Source organism: Copadichromis virginalis, linkage group LG12 (assembly GCF_057382275.1).
Source record: "Copadichromis virginalis isolate Kocher_CV1m ecotype Utaka linkage group LG12, C_Virginalis_male_GT1.1, whole genome shotgun sequence".
NCBI lineage: Eukaryota > Metazoa > Chordata > Actinopteri > Cichliformes > Cichlidae > Copadichromis > Copadichromis virginalis.
Genome location: NC_140629.1, coordinates 6,850,590 through 6,872,975, shown reverse-complemented (window position 1 = coordinate 6,872,975; position 22,386 = coordinate 6,850,590). Strand labels below are relative to the sequence as shown.

The window sequence follows — 22,386 nt, the reverse complement described above, 5'->3', positions numbered from 1 at the left end:
GTTGATATTGAAAGAGTCAGTGAAAATAAATTTCTGGGGGTAATAATAGATGAAAAACTTAACTGGAGAGCTCACGTAAGATATATTCATTCCAAAGTATCACGAAGCATTGCAGTACTAAACAAGGCAAAACAGGTATTCGACAGAACATCACTTCATATTCTCTACTGTTCACTGGTTTCACCATACTTAAGCTATTGTGCAGAGGTCTGGGGCAATAACTATAAAACCACATTACATTCACTTTTTACTCTTCAAAAGAAAGCAATTCGAATCATCCACAATGCAGGTTATAGGGAACATACAAACTCACTATTTTTGCAGTCTGAAATATTGAAAATTGACGATATAGTGAAATTCCAAACAGCACAACTTCTATTCAAAGCAAAAAATAAAGAACTGCCAGGTAATATTCAGAGTATGTTTTTTTTGAAAGAAGGAAGTTATAATTTAAGGGGTTTTTGTAACTTCAAAACAATGAAGGTACGTACTACAAGAAAAGGCTTTTGTGTTTCTGTTCAAGGAGTGAAACTATGGAACAAACTGAATATGGAATTAAAGCAATGTCCAAACATAAAACTGTTCAAAAAGAGTTATAAAAATATGATCTTCTCGATCTATAAAGAAAAGGAAAATATTTAAATTAAGTGAATGTCTCTATTTAAAAGCAAACAAACAAAAAATTCATGATGTGATATTATAGTATATAGTATATCAGAAATCTGTTCACTATTTTTATTACAAATTATATCAGTAAGGAAGCTGACTAAATATTCACTGATAATTTATGGGACAGGGGTGGGATTAAATAAGTGTATACTTCTTCCCACTCCCTTTCAACATGTAAATTAATCAGAATGTTTTTTTGTATGTAATTTGTATAGTATATTTTTTTTTCTCTCATTTCTTTTCTAAATGTACTTGTATATTGTTCACATGTTGAAATAAATTACCAATCAATCAATCAATCAATTGGACTCATTTGTCATTTGCACCACTACTGCATGACTCTACGAATGACTGATGTCTAGCTAAATGAAACCAACGATTAAAAAGAAAAATCTCTTTCAGTTCACTTTCAATGCTCTTTTTCTTTCATGAAACCGACCGTGAACTACTACTGGTAAAGTTTTTCAGCCGGTTGACAGTTTTTGCTTGACTAAAGAAATATGTGTTTAATTTGATTTCCTCTTTTCCTCGATATGAGTCACACATCAATTATAATTTACTGCTTTCCCTGTAGTTGAAGGTCATGACTTTGGAGTCCATGAAGTGGAGCTTTAAGTGTCTGTCTGCTCTTGTAACATTTATAGGATTGCAGCCAAATTACGAACAACCTTATTTCTTCTTTACACAATCAGAAAGGTTGTACTATCCGGAGCGTTGTCTCATCTTGGCTTTTCCAAATGGCTCCTCATAGATTGGCTTTTGGGTCGAAGCTATACTATGGGTATATGGATCTGTGGATATATGGATATGTGGTATGGGATCTCCACTAAACTTTGTGGGGGGGAAAGTCACAGCAGTTAAAGGTAATGATATCAGAATCAGAATCAGAATCAGAATACTTTATTGATCCCTGGGGGAAATTATTTTTTGTTACAGTGCTCCATTTTAAACCAACATTAAGACAAGACAGACAATACGCTAACTAAGAATAGTACAATATATACATATATATACATACATACATACATAAGTCACTTATAAATAAATATTTGGAAAAGAAACATGTGTAGTTGTAGCAGCAAACAGTGTGTTAAGTGGATGCGTTGTACAGGGAGATGGCCACAGGCAGGAATGATTTCCTGTGTCGTTCAGTGGTGCTTTTCGGTAATCTCAGTCTCTCACTGAATGAGCTCCTGTGACTGACCAACATGTCATGGAGTGGGTGGGAGGTGTTATCCAACATTGTCTTTATCTTGGACAGCATCCGCCTCTCCGACACCACCTTGAGGGAGTCCAGCTCCATCCCCACAACATTGCTGGCCTTACGGATCAGTTTATTAAGTCTGTTGGCATCTGCGACCCTCAGCCTGCTCCCCCAGCATGCAACAGCATAGAGGATCGCACTGGCCACCACAGACTCATAGAAAATCCTCAGCATTTTCTGGCAGATGTTGAAGGACCTCAGTCGCCTCAAAAAATAGAGACGACTCTGGCCCTTCCTGTAAAGTGCTGTGGTGTTTTTAGCCCAGTCCAGTTTATTGTCAATGTGTACTCCAAGGTATTTATAGTCCTCCACAATGTCAACACTGACCCCCTGGATTGAAACAGGGGTCAAGTGTTTCCTGGTCTTCCTGAAGTCCACGATCAGTTCCTTGGTCTTTGCCACGTTGAGCTGCAGATGATTCTGCCCGCACCACGTGACAAAGGAGTCGACCACAGCCCGGTACTCTGTCTCATCATCCCTGCTGATGCATCCAACCACCGCAGAGTCATCAGGAAACTTCTGAAGATGGCAGGTCTCTGTGCAGTGGCTGAAGTCTGTGGTGTAGAGGGTGAAGAGGAAGGGGGAGAGGACAGTCCCCTGTGGTGCCCCTGTGTTGCTAATCACCTTGTCAGACACACACTGTGGGAGACGTACATATTGTGGTCTTCCTGTCAGGTAATCAACAATCCAGGACACCAGAGAAGCATCCACCTGCATCGCTGCTAACTTATCACCCAGGAGGGTCGGCCTGATGGTGTTGAAAGCACTGGAAAAGTCAAAAAACATGACCCTCACAGTGCTCGCCGGCTGGTCCAGATGGGTGTAGACACGATTGAGCAGGTAGATGATGGCGTCCTCAGTTCCGAGACGAGGCTGATAAGCGAACTGAAGGGGATCCAGATGTGGTCTTACTATGGGTCGCAGCTGGTCCAGGATGAGCCTTTCCAGGGTCTTCATGATGTGGGAGGTCAGTGCCACGGGCCTGTAATCCTGGGGGCCACTGGGACGAGGCGTCTTTGGTACAGGGACGAGGCATGATGTCTTCCACATCACCGGGACCCTCTGCAGACTCAGACTCAGCATAAACAGTTTATGAAAGACTCCACACAGCTGGGGGGCACAGGCCTTGAGGACAAGGGGACTCACTCCGTCTGGTCCAGCAGACTTGCCTGAGTGAAGTCTCCTCATTTGCATCTCAACCTGGTATTGAGTGAAGGTGATGGGTGGGGGAGGGGTGTCAGGAATCTCACAGGAGGCAACATGTGAAGAGAGAGGCTGGCACAGTGGTGTGGCTCTGGATTCCAGGCTGACTGCAGGTGAGGTTGTGGGGGTGGGAGCAGACACTGTGGTGTCGAATCTATTGAAAAACAGATTCAACTCGTCGGCTCTATTCTCACCTCCCTCAGCTCCCCTGCTGTTGGTTGGCCTGAATCCAGTGATGGTCTTCATGCCCCTCCACACCTCTCTCATGCTGTTCTGCTGGAGTTTCCACTCCAGCTTCCTCCTGTAATTGTCCTTAGCCTCTCTGATCTTGTCCTTTAGTAACACCTGGACCTTCCTCACCTCCTCTTTGTTGCCCCCTCTGAAAGCCCTCTTCTTGTTGTTGAGGAGGGCTTTGATGTCCTTAGTCACCCACGGCTTGTTATTTGGGTAACATTTGGGTAATATTTGGATCACTATCATTCTATCCCCTGACTAAGTCATTGAAAACTACTGAAAGGCATATTTAAATAACTCCTTAATGCTACCGTATTTTCCACACTATAAGGCGTGCTTAAAATCCTTTAGTTTTCTCAAAAATTGACAGTGCACCTTATAATTGGGCTACTGTTGTCGGGAGCCTCGCAGAGTAATCTGGGTCCAAAACTGAGGATGAATGCTAACTTTTAGCACTCGATAAAAGTTAACGTGAGGGTTCCCAATGGTTAGAGACAAATGCAATCATATGGCAGGATGCTGTAAACAGACCAAACTTCAGTCAGGAGAACAACTGAGATAATCCATCCACAATACGAGGTTAGTCATTAATATACTGCAACAGCAAGGGAATAGAGCAGCTGCGAGAGAATTCAACAGTAATGAATCAAACTTCTGAAGTGGGGGAAGCAAGAAGAATGAATTAAGTAAAGTTTGACCTTTCTGACTGTTTTGTTTCGCTTAATGCGCCTTATAATCTGGTGCGCCTTATGGTCCGAAAAATACGGTACATTCAGCTAACTGTCTTTAATGTACTACCAAAATGTTGCAAGATATCCTATAAGATCAGCTGGTTTCCAATAACAAATGGCAGAGACTGGGATGGCTCAGGTGACTGTGGAGAGGATATAAAGCCATATTTTACATAGGTTTAGTGATAAAATGTATTTTGTTTTGCTTTATTGAAAGTTGGCTCATTTTATTCTGTAATATAAAATATTAATTGGAAATGATCTATTTTCTTGTTACCAGCAACATTGTTCACAACAGTTGCCTTTTGTTCAGATGGACCCGCTAGACTCCTGGCACCAGCTTTGGGGAGTCTTCACAGGGTCACATCTTGACCACTGAGCTGATGAGCAAGCTACACATTATCAGATCGAGAGCTGGCTGAGAACTCCTCAAAGAGAGGGAAACAGAACTATGATAACTATGATAACTTGAGTGTGCAGCGTTTCCGTGAGCAGTTTTCCTGCATCTTGACTCATGTGTGTGGAGTGTTCATAGCATCAGCATCATGTTTCTGTTTATTTGTTTTGTTGGGTTAAAAATAATTAAATAAACTTGTGATCATACATATGGATCACCATGGCACATAACATCAGCCATATGATTTATTTATGCAGATGAAAAAGTGAGTGTGAATGTGTCTGACATCACAGTGTCTTTGTGCGCTGTGTAAAAGTAATTGCCTCTGATTGTGAGAGCGGTGATTCTGCAGGTCACCAGCTATTGTAAAGAAGAAAAAAAAAAGAGTGCAAAAGAGAAAGAATTTATATTGTAGATGAAAAAAAAATCATAGGAAAAAGGTTTTGTGTTGATCAGCCAAAAACAACTACAATTTCATTTTCTGCTTTTAAGAAAGGACTGTTCACAAAAACAGAGAGAGAGAGATGTGTGTTGATTAAGCAGTGATGATAATAATAAAAATGTCTTAGTTTGTCACTTTCAGGTGCAAAGCAGACCTGAATCAATTTTCCACATGCAGCGGTCAGAAGAAAGTTATAGTTTAACATCATCGGAAACATTCAGGCCAAGTTTCTGGCTAATTTATTTACAGCACCATGTGTCTCTCAACCTAACAAGCAAGCTCTCACTCCTCCCTGAAGACAAGGAATGCAGCTCCAAAGAGCAATAACATGGCAGATAAAGAGACAGCAGCAAAGTCCTGAGCAAAGAGTCCCAGCAAGCAGCAGCAGTGTGGACAAACAGCATCGGAGAAGAAGAGCAAACCCATCATCCTGCCTGATCGGATGAATGGCACTGTGTTTACAACAAGCTGCAAATTCACTATGCATGTGAAGAAAACTTTTGAGGAGAACTGAGGAGACTGTTGGAGTTTGACATTTGCCACCTTTGGAGTAAAATGGCAAGAAGAGACAGTGGAACACAGGACAAAGCTGAAGGAGAACTGCCGGCTGTTGGACTGTTGAAGTGGGAGAGGACAACAGAGTGAGAAGACTAGGTGAGAATACATAGGAATTATTTAATGTGGGAAATCAAAATTTGGGTTACCTGGGGAAAAGAAAACTGACTGCTTAAGTTGGAAAATTGTGAAGGGGTCTGAAACACTGCAAAAATAGAAACATATACAAAATCACACACACAAGCAGAACATGCATTAACCCTACTAACACTTCCAAACACAAGAGAACTCATGAAGATTAGACAACATCTTAAGCATGTGAGTCTGTTTATCATCTTGTCCAAGTCACCTCGTGTGATGGAAAGACCAGTGGACTCATAGCACATTAGTTAAGAAATGATCAAATAATAGCAGAGAAATGTGTAGGAAAGGCAGCTTTAAGAACATGCTCTGCTGGATATGCAGCTCCACAGACATTGATTAAACCTGCCTAATAACACAAACACACATGCAATGAAGATCAGCTTGTTATCTCTCATCAGTGTTAAAATAGTGTCAATTTAGCAGACACTTGTTATCAAATGCTGAATTTATCCAACGCAAAAAATTGACTCTCTAGGTTGCAGGACAACAGTTTAACTTTTGTGGGGAAAAAAGATTCTGGTTTGACCAACCAGTGATCAGATAATAAATTTAGTTGTTAATATAGTAAATTGGGAGGAGCTTCCTGCTTGATTGATGCAGCACAAGTAATTTACTGTATGAGGGAAATTGTCTTTTGTGATACTATTTTGAACATGCTTTTCTGTTGTCCTGTCATCCTAGTGGGTTAATAGCTGATATGCAAATTAGTTGATCGTTCTTAGATTAATGAAAGGTGACTGAATTCTAGCACGAGTGAATGGGATGTGTTGGAGTTTGTTGTGTGTTGAGTGGAGACTCTAAAACACTGAGTTTCCTGCTTTGATGTGCGAGTGAATCCTGTACCTAGATACATAACTCTGAATACGTCAGAACAAACTTCTTTTGTGAAGTGCATGACAGCATGTCACATGTTTTATGATGAAGGGAAAAAGGAAAACTGAATAAAATGGGTGTGTGGCCTAAATGAGTGAAGAGCACAGACCTGGGCATTAAACTCATAGCTAATAAGACATATTAGGGTTATGTTGTGTGTTGTGCAGCTGGTGGTTGGTTTGGAGTGAATCTAGCTGATGATTTTTCTTTTGTTGTGAAGTTGAGCCTGCCAATTAGTATGATGGTATGATAAACCATGCTATATATAACAGATTCTAAAAAAAAACAAAAAAAAAAACAAGATACAAACAAAGTTAGCAAAAAGCAATTTTAAAAAGATGTGTTTTTAGCTGTTTTTTAAAAGTAATCAATGAATCAGCGGATCGTAAGTCCTGAGGAAGGGAATTCCACAGTCTGGCGGCCACAGTAGCAAAAGCTCTATCACCCCTAGTTTTCAGTCTCGTATACTGAATGACAAGTAGGCCCTGACTACTCGACCTCAGAGACCTACTAGGGGCATAGGGTTTTAAAAGTTCAATAATATATGGTGGTGCTTGTTGTTGAAGAGCCTTAAAAGTTAAAACCAAAATCTTAAAATGGACTCTAAATTCGACAGGAAGCCAATGTAACTGCATAAGCAACGGTGTTATATGTGAATATTTAGAAGCTTTCGTCAAAAGTCTTGCTGCAGCATTCTGAACGATCTGCAGACGCTCCAAAGAACCTTTGTTTAAACAAATAAACAGGGAATTGCAATAGTCCAGTCGTGATGAGATAAAAGCATGAATAACAATCTCCAGTTCGGTATAGGATATTATAGAGCTCAACAAAGGTGCAGATGAATTTATGTGTGTTTCCTTTTACAGGAGCAGAAAGATGACAGCCATATTCGAGGTTGCGTGATGATTTAACCTTTTAAATGCCACTTTCTGTGTCTGTGCATCTACCAGGGGTGTTATTCACTACCTTGTGTTGCTCATAGAGATCACTGTGAGAAAGTGTGTACACACCTGCGCAGCGCTAACATTTGCATTTCTTTTCTACAGCATGACAGTTCTTCATGTGAATTGATGATGCGATTTATACCAGGACAACTGGTTGATGTTTTTTCCTACTACAGGATTTCTGGGTTTATGTGTGAAGAAAACTGTATTTACAGGTTATGAGTGGTGATGCTGTTACACTGTGTTTTTGGGAAAATGTGAAGGTTACTTTGATGATGTGAATAACCTTCTTTCCACAGCTATGGATGGCTAACTTTATGGTCTTTTTATGGCACCTCTGGAACCTGTCGACCTGCGTCTGACCTGTGTCTGACCACCGTCTGACCACAGTCAATGTGTATTGCTAATGTTTGTTTTTCTAAGAATGCATGTAGAAGATTCAGCAGAAGTGGACAAGTGACATGAGAAAAACAAATACGAGATGCAGTGTTTATGGAATAGTTGAATATGGGCTCATTAGCTGGCCACTTTTGAGCCCATAGTAATATATGAGTGGAGTGACTTCGCTTAAGGGAAGTCACCGATTACATTAATGTTGACTGAGTACATGGGATGATCCATGTCTGAGGCAAATTATGGTAATAATTGTAGTTTACTGATTTGAGAAAACCTGCACATGACACTTGTCTTGCTGATGTTGAATGCTTATTACTTTTATGATACAATTGTTTACAAGTGTGAAGTTTGATTTCATTTCCAGATTTTGTTTTCCAGGCCATGCAAGGACTCCGTGAGAGACGTCTTTCTCGCCCTAGCAGCACCTGTCCACTCCTCCTTTTCAGTTCGCCTCAGCATAAGCTCATCATATTCTGTGATATGATTTACTCTGAGGTGTTTGGCAAGGTTAGTGGTGTTGCCACAACATCTCGCTTTTTTGCCACATGTATCGCAAACCACGTCTCGGCTGTTTGTGGATGTAAAATACCTCCGCACATGACTCCATTTACGCTCAGCCATTGTTGTGAGTGCGCACACCAAGGGGCTGCGACACATTTATACAGCCGTATTTCGCACATGACTATGAAAGGCGGAAGAGGAAGTAGTTCCTTCGAATGCAGACAATGTTATAGTTTCCTTCCACTATGTTCCTGTTAATTATAAACTACAAATTTACCCTAAATTACTAAAATATCGATATTTTAATGTAAGAATTGATTCTAGAACATAAATGACTGGTATCGGAGGAATCGATATTTTAGTATCGATCCACACATTACTAGTAGCCTACAGTAGCCTACAGCTCTGTGGAGAGAAGGCACCATAGACATCCTGTCACGGTCCCCATGTCTCTCTGGCTGGCTCACGCTGGCTACAGGTTTTGTTGTTGTTGTTCTTTTTTGTTTTTGTTTTCTTTGTCTCTCCTCCTCTCTGCCTGGGTGGAGCTCGTTACGGGCTCTCGCTCTTGGCCCAGGCACCTGTGTGATTGTCTCCACCTGCTGCTGATCTGGCTGATTTCCCCAGCTGCTATTTAAGGCAGTGGCACAGAGCAACTCACCACTGGAACGTTGAGCCTCCTGAGTTCGTGCTCTCGGCATTATCAAAAGAATCCCCTGTGTGTATTTTGCTGTGGAACTAACGTTGAAATTCTGTGTGTAGATATCCCTCTCCTGGACCAAATCACGGGACCTGCCCGGGTGTGGCAGCGTGTGTGGAGTTTTGGAGCAAGTGCGGCTGAAGAGGAGTGCGTGTGTGCAGAGGAGCTGTGGAGGTGACTGTGGGGAAGAGGAAGCGTGTCTGGATTTCCCCCCCCCCCCCCTTCTCTCCCTGGACCCCCCCCCATCCCAACTCACTGTACATATATATAGCACTGAGGTGATCCCTGTTGTAAATAAATAATCTCCTTTTGTTCTCAAAGAAAGAGCTGTCTGTGCGTGAGTCTGTCCAGTAGCCATGACACATCCTATGGGAGGCACTGTTAGGTTGTTTAGCCTGTGATATGATACATTGCTAAACTAACCCAAAAACAGTAGTCTAGTCTAAGTATCAAATTACAATTAAAAGAAACATAAAGAATACAAGGATTATGACTGAGCAGAAGTGTTACTTAGGCTATCGATAATAATTTCTTATAGGTTACTCTACAATAGACTGCAAATAGCCTGAATGATTAGAAAACCGACAATGTCATTATAATTGTATATCTTTATATAGCCTATGTAGCCCTGGCTATATAAGTAGCTCATTATTTCAATTTGTTCATTAATATTGATAGTTAATTGCAAATGTTTAATGTGTTCAAGAATGTATACAAATGCCTGCAAAGTATGTGATGTGTGTCAGTTAAATGCACAACCTTCTTATTTGTATTTTGAGGTTTATGTCATTATTTTTGATATGGTATTGATATGTACTACAGCTCCAGTGAACCCTGAAGTAGTCTCAGATAGAGGGGTGGGAGTAAGTGGGGAGCCGTGTGCACTCTGCAGGAAGCGAGAGAGACGAGAGCTGAACAGTGTCGAGTGAACGCAGAGTTCATAGAAGGGCGACCGACGTATTTTCGGGTTGACGGATAGTTAACTGGAGTCGAGAACTGTTGTACCCTACTGTGAGAGGAGGAGACGGACGTCTTGCTGGCGTGTCAGAGAGGTCCCTTCTGCTGGTGTGCTGAAGTTATGTGTTCACGTGGGAGCACGTGGAAAGGACGACTGTGAGTGCTGCTGCCGCGGCCTGCTGGTAGCCGTGAACCAGTTTCCCCGCTATCCCCTTGAACTGCCTGGAGGTGTGAGTACTGTTGTTTGCACGTGCTTTTATTTTTACTGCTTGGCAACAAGTGAAGCGACCATATTGTTTTAGGTCCCAACGCACCCGAGCCACGACTCAGGCCTGCAACGAGGGGTTTGCTAGCAGAAAGACTGTAGCACTTGAGGTGTGTGTGTGTGTTTGGTGAGAGTGCGTGTGGGCCCACAATATTATTTGATTATTTTGTTTCTGTTGAGGTAGATACCTTACCATTGTTTAACAAACTTTATTGATTTTACTTATTTTCTTTTGTGTTGTTAATTAAGCATTCACTAAAGTGGAGTTAACTTTATAATTAACCTGCTTGTGTGTAATTTATTTCGATATAGTGTAGTTTTATTGCATATTTAATACAATAAGCATTAAAAAGGGAGTATCAATAGGAAAGTAACAACAGGAACCCAGGGCCCCTCTCAATAGAACGTGGGACGGGTGTTACACCTATAAATAGAGAAGTAACCTCTCAAGTTCACAATGACATATATACCTGAATTTGCATAATTTCATGAATAATGTTAAAAGTAGGTCCGTTGCAGGCCTACAGTATAAACTTGTTAAGTGACTTACATATAATTCGTGTATTTTTAAAAACAACTGACTAAAACTATAGTTTTTACAATATTTGCATGTCAAATTAACATAATTGTTTTGTTATGAGTATTAAAGTATTTCACTGTTTTTGTTCCCAATATTTGTAGTTTTAACAAATAAATTTGATTATAATCACACATTGATGTTGTAAATATAACAAAAACATTCTGTTTAATAGTTTACAAAAGTTCACTGTGATTGAAACAGAAAAATTGTGTTTTGGGGTTTACTATACATTTATGTAGGGATTTTACATGGTTTTTATATCAATTTTTACAGTGTACTATTTCTGTGTGAGGACTGTGGTGTGAAGGATAATCTGTATTGTTACAGTGTTGCTATAGCAACTCAGATATAATGACTCAGTGGAAGATGATCATGATAACAACCTTGAGAATCTGTGGAAGTCTGTGCAACCATGGATTCTTTGGTGGGGGTGGCTTAATTTTCACCCCAGTCTCAGAAAATAATGTGTCTGAAAAACATGTGAAATATGTCCTTCATTAATTAGCTCTGTCACTTGTTATTTCTTTAGAGGACAGATATGGAAGCAAGAAGCTACAGGACACCCTGAAGTAAAACTGAAGGCCACAATAAAGACCTAATATAGACCATAACAAACTTGAACAATAAAAGGGACAAACTGAATATTAACACAGACCTCTTCCTGTCCTTACACGGCCATCTAAATGGGCTCTGAAAAAACAACAAGAACATTTATTTCATCACTAGTGAAACATCCTTTTGGATATGTGTCAGGAATAGACCAATTTTGATCACAAATTTCATTCTCCCAATTTTATTTCCAGTTTAGGCTAAGAGCAATGATGTATGGTTTGCAGACAGTGGCACTGACAAAAAGAGAGGAGGCCGAGCTTGAGGTGGCAGAGTTAGTGATGTCGAAGTTTTCATTGGAAGTGATCAGAATGGACAAGAATAGAAATGAGTGCATCAGAATGTATGTTTATGCCACAGGCATCACAGATTTGTGAATTTCTGATGCTAAGCCAGACAGCATCTCTTGAGATGTGTGAATACCATAACAGAGGTGAAACAATCTTTTCACCAAGTAATCAACAGATGAAGGAGGATATCTAACGCTTTATACTCTTTTGTAATTAAAAGCAGCTGTTATACAAATTTCCAGAATAAAAGAACAACATTCAGTACTCATAAAAGAAGCAACAATACATTTGAAGGTGTAACATAAACCCTGTAAGACTTGCTATGATCACTTTAATACTACTTTAATATAGAAATACTGTGTTAACAGTGAGTTATGAAGTAATGAAGACATATTTCATTGAAGGAAATGATGCAATGTAATTAATTAGTCCTTTTTACATGATATAGGAACAGAATCTACAGAGACTGCATAGAGCACAGTGCTCTAAGGCAGATATAAGTGATGATGTGATATTTCACCTGCTACAATTTTATGTTTATGTAGACTATATGGTTAGAAATAAACAGTTTAAGATAGGCGCAAATGTGCATAAAAAAAGAGTGTGAGAAAGCCCGGCGGGCACAGGCTGAAGTTCTGGTTAAAGCAAAATAAAAGTAAATATTTTCTGAAAATGAAAAATGAGAAATGCCATCAAAGAGTGCTCCATCAAAATACAGCTGGGTTCTTTTTGTTTTTATTTTGTGCACATTGCACTGAAAATACAATCAAGATTTACTCTCAATGTATTCTTGAATTAATATTACTTTTGCTCCATGGTTCATCACGCACGCACAGTGTTGGGGAGTAACGGAATACATGTACCGCTGTTACGTATTTAGAATACAAAATATGAGTAACTGTATTCCATTACAGTTACCGTTTAAAAAGGTGGTATTCAGAATACAGTTACTTTGTTGAAATAAATGGATTACACTGCGGTACTTTCCTGTTTCATATTGTGGCGGGTCAGGACTGTTTGGGTTTTGTTTGACAGCTACGTTCTGTTGTTCCAGGCGGCAGCGTTACGGTTGCCATGGTTACAGGGCGACGCCCTCTCTCTGTCTCGCTACTGTGTTTCCTGGGTGAGAGAGCACCTTTTTGTTGTTGTTGTTGTGCTAAGCTAACAGGCAGAATGCTACAAGCATAGCTCTAAAGAATGTAGCCTTATGGGCAGTGTAGTCCGTGTTGCAGTGAGAATGGACTGCCATACCCGTTATGTGTCTGTGAGCAAGAGGTGGGAGAAAAAAGGATAATGGAAAGGTACGAGCAGTCATCGAGAAAAAACGGGAGCTGGAAGCATGTAAATATAATAATAACCACTGCAGCCAAGAAGAGTGCCTGAGGAGCCCAGTTGTAAGTAAGCTATTAAGACTCGACTGTACAATGTGTTCGTGTTTTCCTCCGAAAACAATAAGTTCCGTTGGAGCAGCCTTTCAACGCCTCTCTCTGTCTCTCCCAAGAAAAGTTGACCCACACAACAAAGTAAAGCTATTTTTCGGCCGTATTAGTCAGAGGTCCCTTTACTAAGGTTCGGAGCCGCGGACCTTCAGTAATGGTAAATCACACAGCAATAGTACATTCACGTAGTTGTAAAAAGCATGATAATATATTAAGTAATCCAAAGTATTCAGAATACGTTACTGTCATTGAGTAACGTAACGGAATACGTTACAGAATACATTTTGGGGCATGTATTCTGTAATCTGTAATGGAATACATTTTAAAAGTAACCTTCCCAACACTGCGCATGCATGTGTACACACAACTTTAACAATTACTGCCTCCTGTTTGTTTCCAATTGGATCCCACAGAGCCTTCACTGACAGAACAGAAGAGACTTGTATCAGAAAGAGCACTAAAAACCAATAGGCTTGTTTTTTAGTTATTTAATTATATATTAAGGTATTTTTTCTGAATTAACAATTTAAGAACATAAGCCTATCTTAAGATAATTTTGAATTTCCTAAAAAAATGAATTGTTACCCACAGATTCTATTAAAAATGAGGAAATCAAATTAAACACATATTTCTTTAGTCAAGCAAAAACTGTCAACCGGCTGAAAAACTTTACCAGTAGTAGTTCACGGTCGGTTTCATGAAAGAAAAAGAGCATTGAAAGTGAACTGAAAGAGATTTTTCTTTTTAATCGTTGGTTTCATTTAGCTAGACATCAGTCATTCGTAGAGTCATGCAGTAGTGGTGCAAATGACAAATGAGTCCAATGACAGAAAAATAGTTTCAATTTAAATTTCTAAATGTAAAAAGATACCTGATGTATTCAACTTTCAGTTGCCCTTGTTTACGTTTTTCAATAGTGTCCTTGAACCTTTTTTCACAAATTATCAAGTTAGGAACTTGGATTAGCTCTTGTTTTTTGCGTGTATGTGTGGCTGGATGAATTAAAACAATAAATTGCACTAAAGCTCCACTAAACTGGAACAATTTACCTTTTCATATTAGAGCCATAATGTGGTGATACCTTGTCTTCATGCTTTCCGATTGGCTGCTACAGTATGTAGTGATTTTTAAATGTACTGTGAATTATTGACAAACTGAATAATCTAACTTTGCCTCATTCCAACATAAGAAACATGTTAACACAATTTATCTGTCAGATGAGTACAAGCAAATCCAAACCACTGAAGCTATTCGTAAAATTAATCTTCAAGAAGTACTCATGTAACTGCGATTTGCATCACATTCACATCTCAAATTTGTTCTGTCTCAACATTAAGGGGTACTTCTATTCAGGAAGCAACACAGCTGGAAGTGTTCTCAGTGTGAAAGAAACACTTTTTAAATCAGAGCATAGCAACAGGTCTGTTAAACTTCTGGGATATTGATCTGGTGAGTTAAGTAGAGGATGTGCAGGTAGCCCAACTCCTGGGATGGTACATTAACATGTGACACAATACAAAATTCCAGCAAATACATTATCAGTAGGTTTTCTGTATCTCTCAGCACCGTCTTAAGTGCTTGGAGGAGATTCTAGGAGACAGGCAGCTACTCCTGGAGACCTGGACAAGGCTTTAGAAGGTCCTTAACACATCGGCAGGACTGGAATGTTGCCTGACATAAATCCAACAGAGCACCTCTTGGACATTTAGTTTCGCTCTATCTGGCGCCGTCAAGTAGCTCAGTGATGCCCTGGTTCAAATATGCAAGCAGATCCTCTTTGACACCATCTGTCATCTCATTATGATAATGCTCCAACGTTTTCAGGCATGTATACAAGCACACATACAAACTACTGAGTAAAATTTCAGTAGCATGAACAAGCCCAATGTTTCATTTTTTCACTCTGAATTTCTGTCTTTCTCTGAATTCAGCCCTCTGTAGGTTGATAATTTTAATTTCCATCAAACAGTGTGACATCCCTTCATCCCTAAGACATTACCCAGCCCATATCAGTATAGATATCCAGCATGAGTTTTTCCATTTGAACTTGTGTGGTGTTATTCTAGGAATTCTCTTTAGGTCTTTACTAGGCATTTGTTGATGTTGTGCAAGCAATATACCCTGCCTGTTTCACATATCGATCAAAGACATCCTGTAAATATCAGTGGTGAAAGTTTGAGGATAGAAATTTTGTCCAACAGGCTGATGTGCTGATGAGTTGGTGACTGGGAATGTCTGCTGCAGCTGACTGAAGATACGATGGAAACTGTTTGCTGTGAAACTGGGTGTTGTTGTTTTGCCTTGAAACAGCCTTTGAGTGCAGCAGTCATTGATTTATTATATTGGTTTATGTCTTTGTGTCTGTCAGTCAACAAAGATGACTAATAGGATTTTGGGAATGTTGTTTTTGGCTTATGTATTCTGAAATCAGGAACAGAACTTTGATGTTTTTGTGATTTATCAAACACACAAAACATGCTCCCTCTGTTCAGTTCTTTCCTGATCATACTGAAGATGCAGTGTGTGGATTTGTATTAGCACTAAGAAGCAATATAATATCAGATGACTAAAAAATTAGATTTTGGCTAATACAGTAAATGTGCAAAGCATGAAATACGTCTGAGTCAGCTCTCACAGTTACAGGCTTTGTTAGGCACTGTAATGACGACTGATGACTGTTAGATTTGTATTGTTTATTGTCATTTATGCTTAGAAATATTTAACCATATATGCTTAGAGGTGTATAATCGATTGTGTAGTGATAGGATGTGTGATCCTTAATAGTCTGCAAAGGCTTTGTGTGCATTCCAGAGTGTTCTGGCATTCACACCTACATCCTGGGAGCATGGGAGAGGTCGTACCTTGTCTTATTGTTTTATGGTAGGATAAACGTAGCTATGTCAGTTTTAGGCTAAGAGCCTTTTGTTTAGATGGACCGCTAGACTCCTGGCACCAGCTTTGGGGAGTCTTCACAGGGTCACATCTTGACCCCACACACGCACACGCACACACATACTTACACAACGCACAGGCAAAGTACTCTTTGTTTGTATGTAAACGTCATATGTTAATGAACCTATGTATATTCATGTAACCTCAATAAAAGAGTAGTGTTACGGGGTCAAGCGAAGGGACGGCATTTGTCCAGTTCTCTCCCGTGCACGAGAAACATAAAGAAATTTGCCTACTCGTGTCTTGCTTTGCTGTGTAATTAAATTGTCCTTAACGTTCCAGCAAATAGATTTATGCTACAAACCTATCAATGACATTCTGCAGTTTGCATCTTTTGTTGCAATTATCTGAATTAAGAGGATAATTATGGGCTTCATGCAGCTTCCTTGTCAGGGTTCCTGGGTCGGTGACCCAGTGTTTTCAGTTTTGTCACATTTAGGTTATGTTGCCACATCAATGTTCTCACTTCCTGTTTTTTTCCCCGTGTCAGCTTGTCTCTTGTCTCTCATTAGTCAGATTATGTTCAGCCCTGTACTCACCTGTTTCCAATCATTGCCATCATTCAACCTGTGTATTTAAGTTCCTCGGTTTCACCAGTTCTTTGTCGTGTCATTGATGTTCGTGTGATGTTGTCCTTCCCGTGTGTTCTCTCAGTTCAGTCAGCCATTCAGTGATCCAGCCAGTCAGTGTTCGTTCACCCTCTGTTCATCCACCCCTTATAATAAACCTTCACCAGTCTTCACCTACCTGCGAATCCTGCGTTTGGGTTCCTTCATGGGGTGGCTGTAGCTCAGGTGGCAGAGCAGGTCAGCCACTAATCAGAAGGTCGGTGGTTCGATCCCAGGCTGCCTCCTGGCTGCATGCCAAATATCCTTGGGCAAGATACTAACCCCATGTTTGCCTACTGGTGGTGGTCAGAGGGCCCGGTGGTGCCTGTGTCCGGCAGCCTCGCCTCTGTCAGTGCGCCCCAGGGCAGCTGTGGCTACAATGTAGCTTGCCATCGCCAGTGTGTGAATGTGTGTGTGGATGGGTGAATGACTGAATGTAGTGTAAAGCGCTTTGGGGTCCTATGGACTAGAAAAGCGCTATACAAATGCAGGCCATTTACCATTTCTTCCTCGCCTCCACACAACGACAGAATGACACGACCTGTGCCACGAAGACACGATTGGAACCCAGCGGACTCGGACCTCTACGAGCGGCAGGAGGCAGCACTTTCCCGTTGGGCAGAGGAGCTCAGGGGAAAACAGCGGCTCTTCACGGAGAGAGAGCACGTCTTCGAGGGGACTCGCCTGGCTCTGGGCGGGCCTCGGAGATGCCGCGTTCCCCCACCTGCTGCCTCACCTGCACCGGAGCATTTGCCGCGGAGAGTGGACGTTTCACGCCGGGCTTCGGCCGCTCCCTCTCTCGCCGCTCCGCTCCTCGCTCACACACCCGCCGCCTCATTCGCCGGACCTCCACCTTTGCCACGGCACAGCGGCTACGCCTCCCACCTTGGCTCAACGGAGGCTACCGCGCCAGAGGCTCAGCTGTTTACCCCGGCCGCTTCCTCTTCCCGGAGAAAGCGGCGCACACGCCGCCATAATATGGACCATTTTCAGCAACACCCTTCATCTGATTACTCCCTTAAAACGCACAGTACACTCACTTCTGATTCATGGGGAGTGGACTGGGAAGACTTTTTCTGCTCTGCTCCCTCTGAGCTGGGATTCATTAAGGACAATCCCCGCACTTCAACACCTCCGGAGACTATTCAACTAAAGACTGTAAATGGTGATGGCAGAAAGGCCAGAGCAATCTCCGATAAATCTGTTACAGTCCGTGTGTATGCAAACCCTAGGCCTGCTCACTCTAGGACCGTTTTATCTGAGTCTGCTCCTTGGTCCACCTGTCAGCCTGTTCCGGTTTCATCAGCTCCGGCCACTGTTAAAAATACTCATGCACCCAAACCTGTCAGTATCACTCACCCAGTCATTATCTCCACTCCCGTCAGTCAGCCTATACCCACACCAGTGCCAGCTCCCAGGAGGAGGGCAGCTGCGACCCAGTCTACCTCCACACCCGTTCCTGTTTCTCAGGTGGGGGTGACTGGTGTCCAGCCACCTCCCGCGCCTATCCCAGCGCCCAGGCTGAGGGTGGCCAGGATCCGACCTGACCCCCCTAGAGGCTCGGCTGAGGCTCTCCAGTAAGCGCCCTCACACTCCGGAGGCACGGAAGAGCTAACCTGTCCACCTGCTAATTCGCCAGCCCGTCCATCTCCTCACTCAGCTTTCCATGCCCTAGCACTATCTCTAGTTAGGCTAGCTGACCTGTCCCCTGCTCAGGCACCAGCCTTACTAGCCCAAGCTACAGCTTTATCCCCCTCACTAGCTCAGTCTTTAGCTCAGCCATTAGCCGTACCAACCTCAGCTCAGCCATATCCTCACCGACCTCTGTTTATCCATTAGTCTCCTCAGTCCAGTCAGTTCACTCACCTGCTGTTCAGCCTTTACTCCAGTCCCCTGTAGTCCAGTCTCCTGCCCTCCAGTCCCCTGTAGTCCAGTCTCCTGCCCTCCAGTCCCCTGTAGTCCAGTCTCCTCCTGTCCTCCAGTCGCCTGTAGTTCAGTCTCCGCCTGTCCTCCAGTCTACTCTAGTTCAGTCTCCTGTCCTCCAGTCCCCTCCAGTTCAGTCTCCCGTCCAGTCAGTCCAGTCGCCTCCCGTCCAGTCAGTCCAGTCGCCTCCCGTCCGGCCGCCTGTAGCTCAGTCACCCATTCTCCCGCCGTCTGTAGTCCAGTCTTCTGTAGTCCAGTTACTCATTCACCATCCTGTTCAGTTCCCTGACCTGCAGCCACAGCATCCAGAGCCAGCTGCGAGCTCTCCCGCTCCTCAGCCAGGGGTTTCCGCGCCCGCTGGCCCGGCCCGCTGGCCCTGCCTGTCTCCAGTCAGAGGTTTCCGCACCCGCTGTCTCTACAGCTGTTGCTCCGTCACCCCCGGCTCCCATGCCGTCGCCTGGTCCAGCCTCAGCTTAAGCTTCTGCTTCGCCTGGTCCAGCCTCAGCTTAAGCTTCAGCTTCGCCTGGTCCAGCTTCGGCTTCGCCTGGTCCACCGGAACCGCTCAGTGACCGCCGCCGCCTTCCTCGCGGCCGCCCACCTGAACTGTCTCTATGTGGACTCCGTCCCTCCGTCCAGGGCCCCCTCTGCTCGCCCTGTTCTGGTCTTTTTCTCTTTTGGCCGTCGGGTGCCGGCCTTTGAAGGGGGGGGGGGGGGGGGGGGGGGTACTGTCAGGGTCCCTGGGTCGGTGACCCAGTGTTTTCAGTTTTGTCACATTTAGGTTATGTTGCCACATCAATGTTCTCACTTCCTGTTTTGTTTTCCCCGTGTCAGCTTGTCTCTTGTGTCATTAGTCAGATTATGTTCAGCCCTGTACTCACCTGTTTCCAATCATTGCCATCATTCAACCTGTGTATTTAAGTTCCTCAGTTTCACCAGTTCTTTGTCGTGTCATTGATGTTCGTGTGATGTTGTCCTTCTCGTGTGTTCTCTCAGTTCAGTCAGCCATTCAGTGATCCAGCCAGTCAGTGTCCATTTACCCTCTGTTCATCCACTCCTTATAATAAACCTTCACCAGTCTTCACCTACCTGCGAGTCCTGCGTTTGGGTTCCTTCTTCCTCGCCTCCACACAACGCCTGACATTCCTTTGGCTCTCTTTCTTTTTATAAAGATAACATAACTTAATTAAAGTCGATGAATGCCAGCACCTGCAGTAATGCTGTGAAATCATTATTGCTGACACTTGAACGTCCTGTCTGTTTGTGTGAGGACTAAGAAAAGTGAGCATGGCATCCAGGGAATGTGATTGGAGGTCATATATTGTTATCACTTGTATGAATTATTCAATCTTACTTGTTATGTGTCCTCTGTGAATATTTTCTAAAGTAAGCAGAGTAAGGAAAATTATGTTTTCACAGTTTGTTCTTTTTTCCCTTTTTTTTTTTTTTTAAATCAGGTAAAATGTCACCACATTTCTTGGTAATAAAAAAGAGATATTAAGGATTAGAAAGTGTGACGGTATTTTCATGTAAAGTTTTTGCTTCAGTGAACTAAAAAGATGACAGTATTGTTTACAGGATTCTGGTTTTCAAGGACAACATCACTTTTTCCAGAGAGTGCACGAGAGATTTGATGCAACTTCTCTGACTGCTGCATCCTGTTATCACAGCAGCACAGCTGTTTAAGCTTTTCGCCACTGACACCTGTATCTCCAGACCATTGCTCATATAGAGTTGTTATAAAGTGGGCCGTGCACGGCAGCTACTGAAAGCCTTCTCTATTTCAGAATCTACCATTTAGACCGAGACTTCCTGTGGCACACAGTCCCCTTCCTACTGGGTGAAAGTGGAAGACGTGAAAACTCCGTGATTTTCTGAAACAGTTAGGGACTGCAAATGTTACTCAAACAGGAGTAAACTTTATTTGTCGCCTCCACCAGAGACAGACGGTGGATGTAATTGTAGGCAAATTGCTTTGACCATGTGAGCAGGTGTTAGATGACACAAAACCAATCCTGGACAACCACTGACCTGACTCTATGCAGGATTCTGTATTGAATTAATTGTAGATAGGTCATTTTAAAGGTTTTTAAGCATTTCTGAGGCCAGAAGTTGACTGATAGATTTCACAATAGAAGGGATATTGATTCATCTATTTTTGAGTGTTCTGTATCTTTTAGACAGTAATGTGGGGGTTTTGAAATTAAGGAATTGCACCACACCTGTTTGTAGTTTGACTTGATTTTGCTTAAATGCCTTTTTTTAAACTCTTTTATTAAACTATTGATAGTATAAAAATCTATTCTGGTTAATCTCATATTCTAATATTCTTCTGCCAAATGGATAAAAGTCTATTACTTTGAATATACGTTCCAAGTATTTAATTCCTTAACAACCCTAATCTGCGACGTTTGTCATATTATTGTGTTGTAAGATGTCAGGGTTGTTCCAGATGGGTAAACGTTTTGATGCATGTACTCATTTTTTTGTGTGTGATGACAACTAAAGACAATTTCTGAATGATGTATAGTATTATTTCACAAAATTGCAAATACAGCGGTCCCTCGCTATAACAAGGGACCGCTATAACGGCCTCGCTGTTTCACTCATTTTTTTTTTTTGTGCAATTTTGCATGTTTTTTGTTTTTTTGTTTTGTTTTTACAGCACATTGTGTTCTGCGTCCTTTTGGCCGTAGACCATTGTCAGTCAATCTCATGCCGTCTCTCCTGTACAGTACAGTACAGAATGCATTCAGCTTCTCAAATTTACATAAATCTTTGATCGCTAGCAGTGCGACTCTGAAGTGCTGTACTGTATGTTTGTAAGTTTTCTTCCCAACAAACCCAACAATGTCAATGAAACATTTTGCACCATCAAAGGCACTTACGGGTTATTTTTAGAACGTAACTCCCACGATAAACGAGGGACCACTGTATAACTGTACTTTTCAGAAATTTTCACTAGTAACATCGAGATATTTTTTTAAAATTAATCTGCTCTAAATCATAGAATTTTGATTGTAAGAAAGACCAATGAAAATTACTTTCAAACATTGCCTCAGACATTGTTGTGTGGAAAAAAAGGCCTGAAATGTTGGTCAGCTGAGTATTTTTCAAATCAAGTAAACATATAAAGCTAAAATTTTAGCTTCATATGTATTAGCTATATGTTCAAACTCTTTTGCAAATCAGAGAAGATCGAGAATAAGGCCTGTGATTTAAAATGGAATGACCCATTTGCTTATTGGAATACTCTGAGATTATGCTATGCATCCAAATGGTACATTGCACTGAATTGAAATGCACATCTGCACTCAGGTCCAAATTAACAATGATACGACTGCATGTACATTAGTCACAAGCTCAGTATTACCTGTGATGAGGTTGTCCACCAGTGTTGTAGGGATGCAGAAGATCCCCACCAGCAGGTCACTGATAGCCAGGTTGAGGATGAAGAGGTTGGTGACCGTGCGCATACGACGGTTTTCCAGTACGATGAGACACACCAGGATGTTACCCACCATACACAGCAGAAAGATGGAGGAGTAAGCCAGGGTGTAGATGGCAGCCACATACAGAGAGTGCTGATAGTAAGGGAAAAAGGTAATGTTGGTGACATTGGATACACCATCTAGGCTGGTGTTTAAAACGATGGATGTAATGTTTGATCCCTCAAGTGCCATCTCGTCTTCGTCCACAACGTCCAGAATATCCAT

At 42.0% G+C, this 22,386-nt stretch overlaps 1 protein-coding gene across 1 annotated transcript in view; it reads right to left on the bottom strand.

The window, feature by feature from the left end:
* Positions 1-22,386, bottom strand: part of npffr1l2 (neuropeptide FF receptor 1 like 2) — a 42,652-nt gene extending 20,266 nt beyond the window's left edge. Inside the window, exon 1 of the mRNA XM_085474100.1 lies at positions 22,044-22,386. Coding sequence (XP_085330226.1) covers positions 22,044-22,386 — 343 coding nt within the window. The remainder of the gene's footprint in view (positions 1-22,043) is intronic.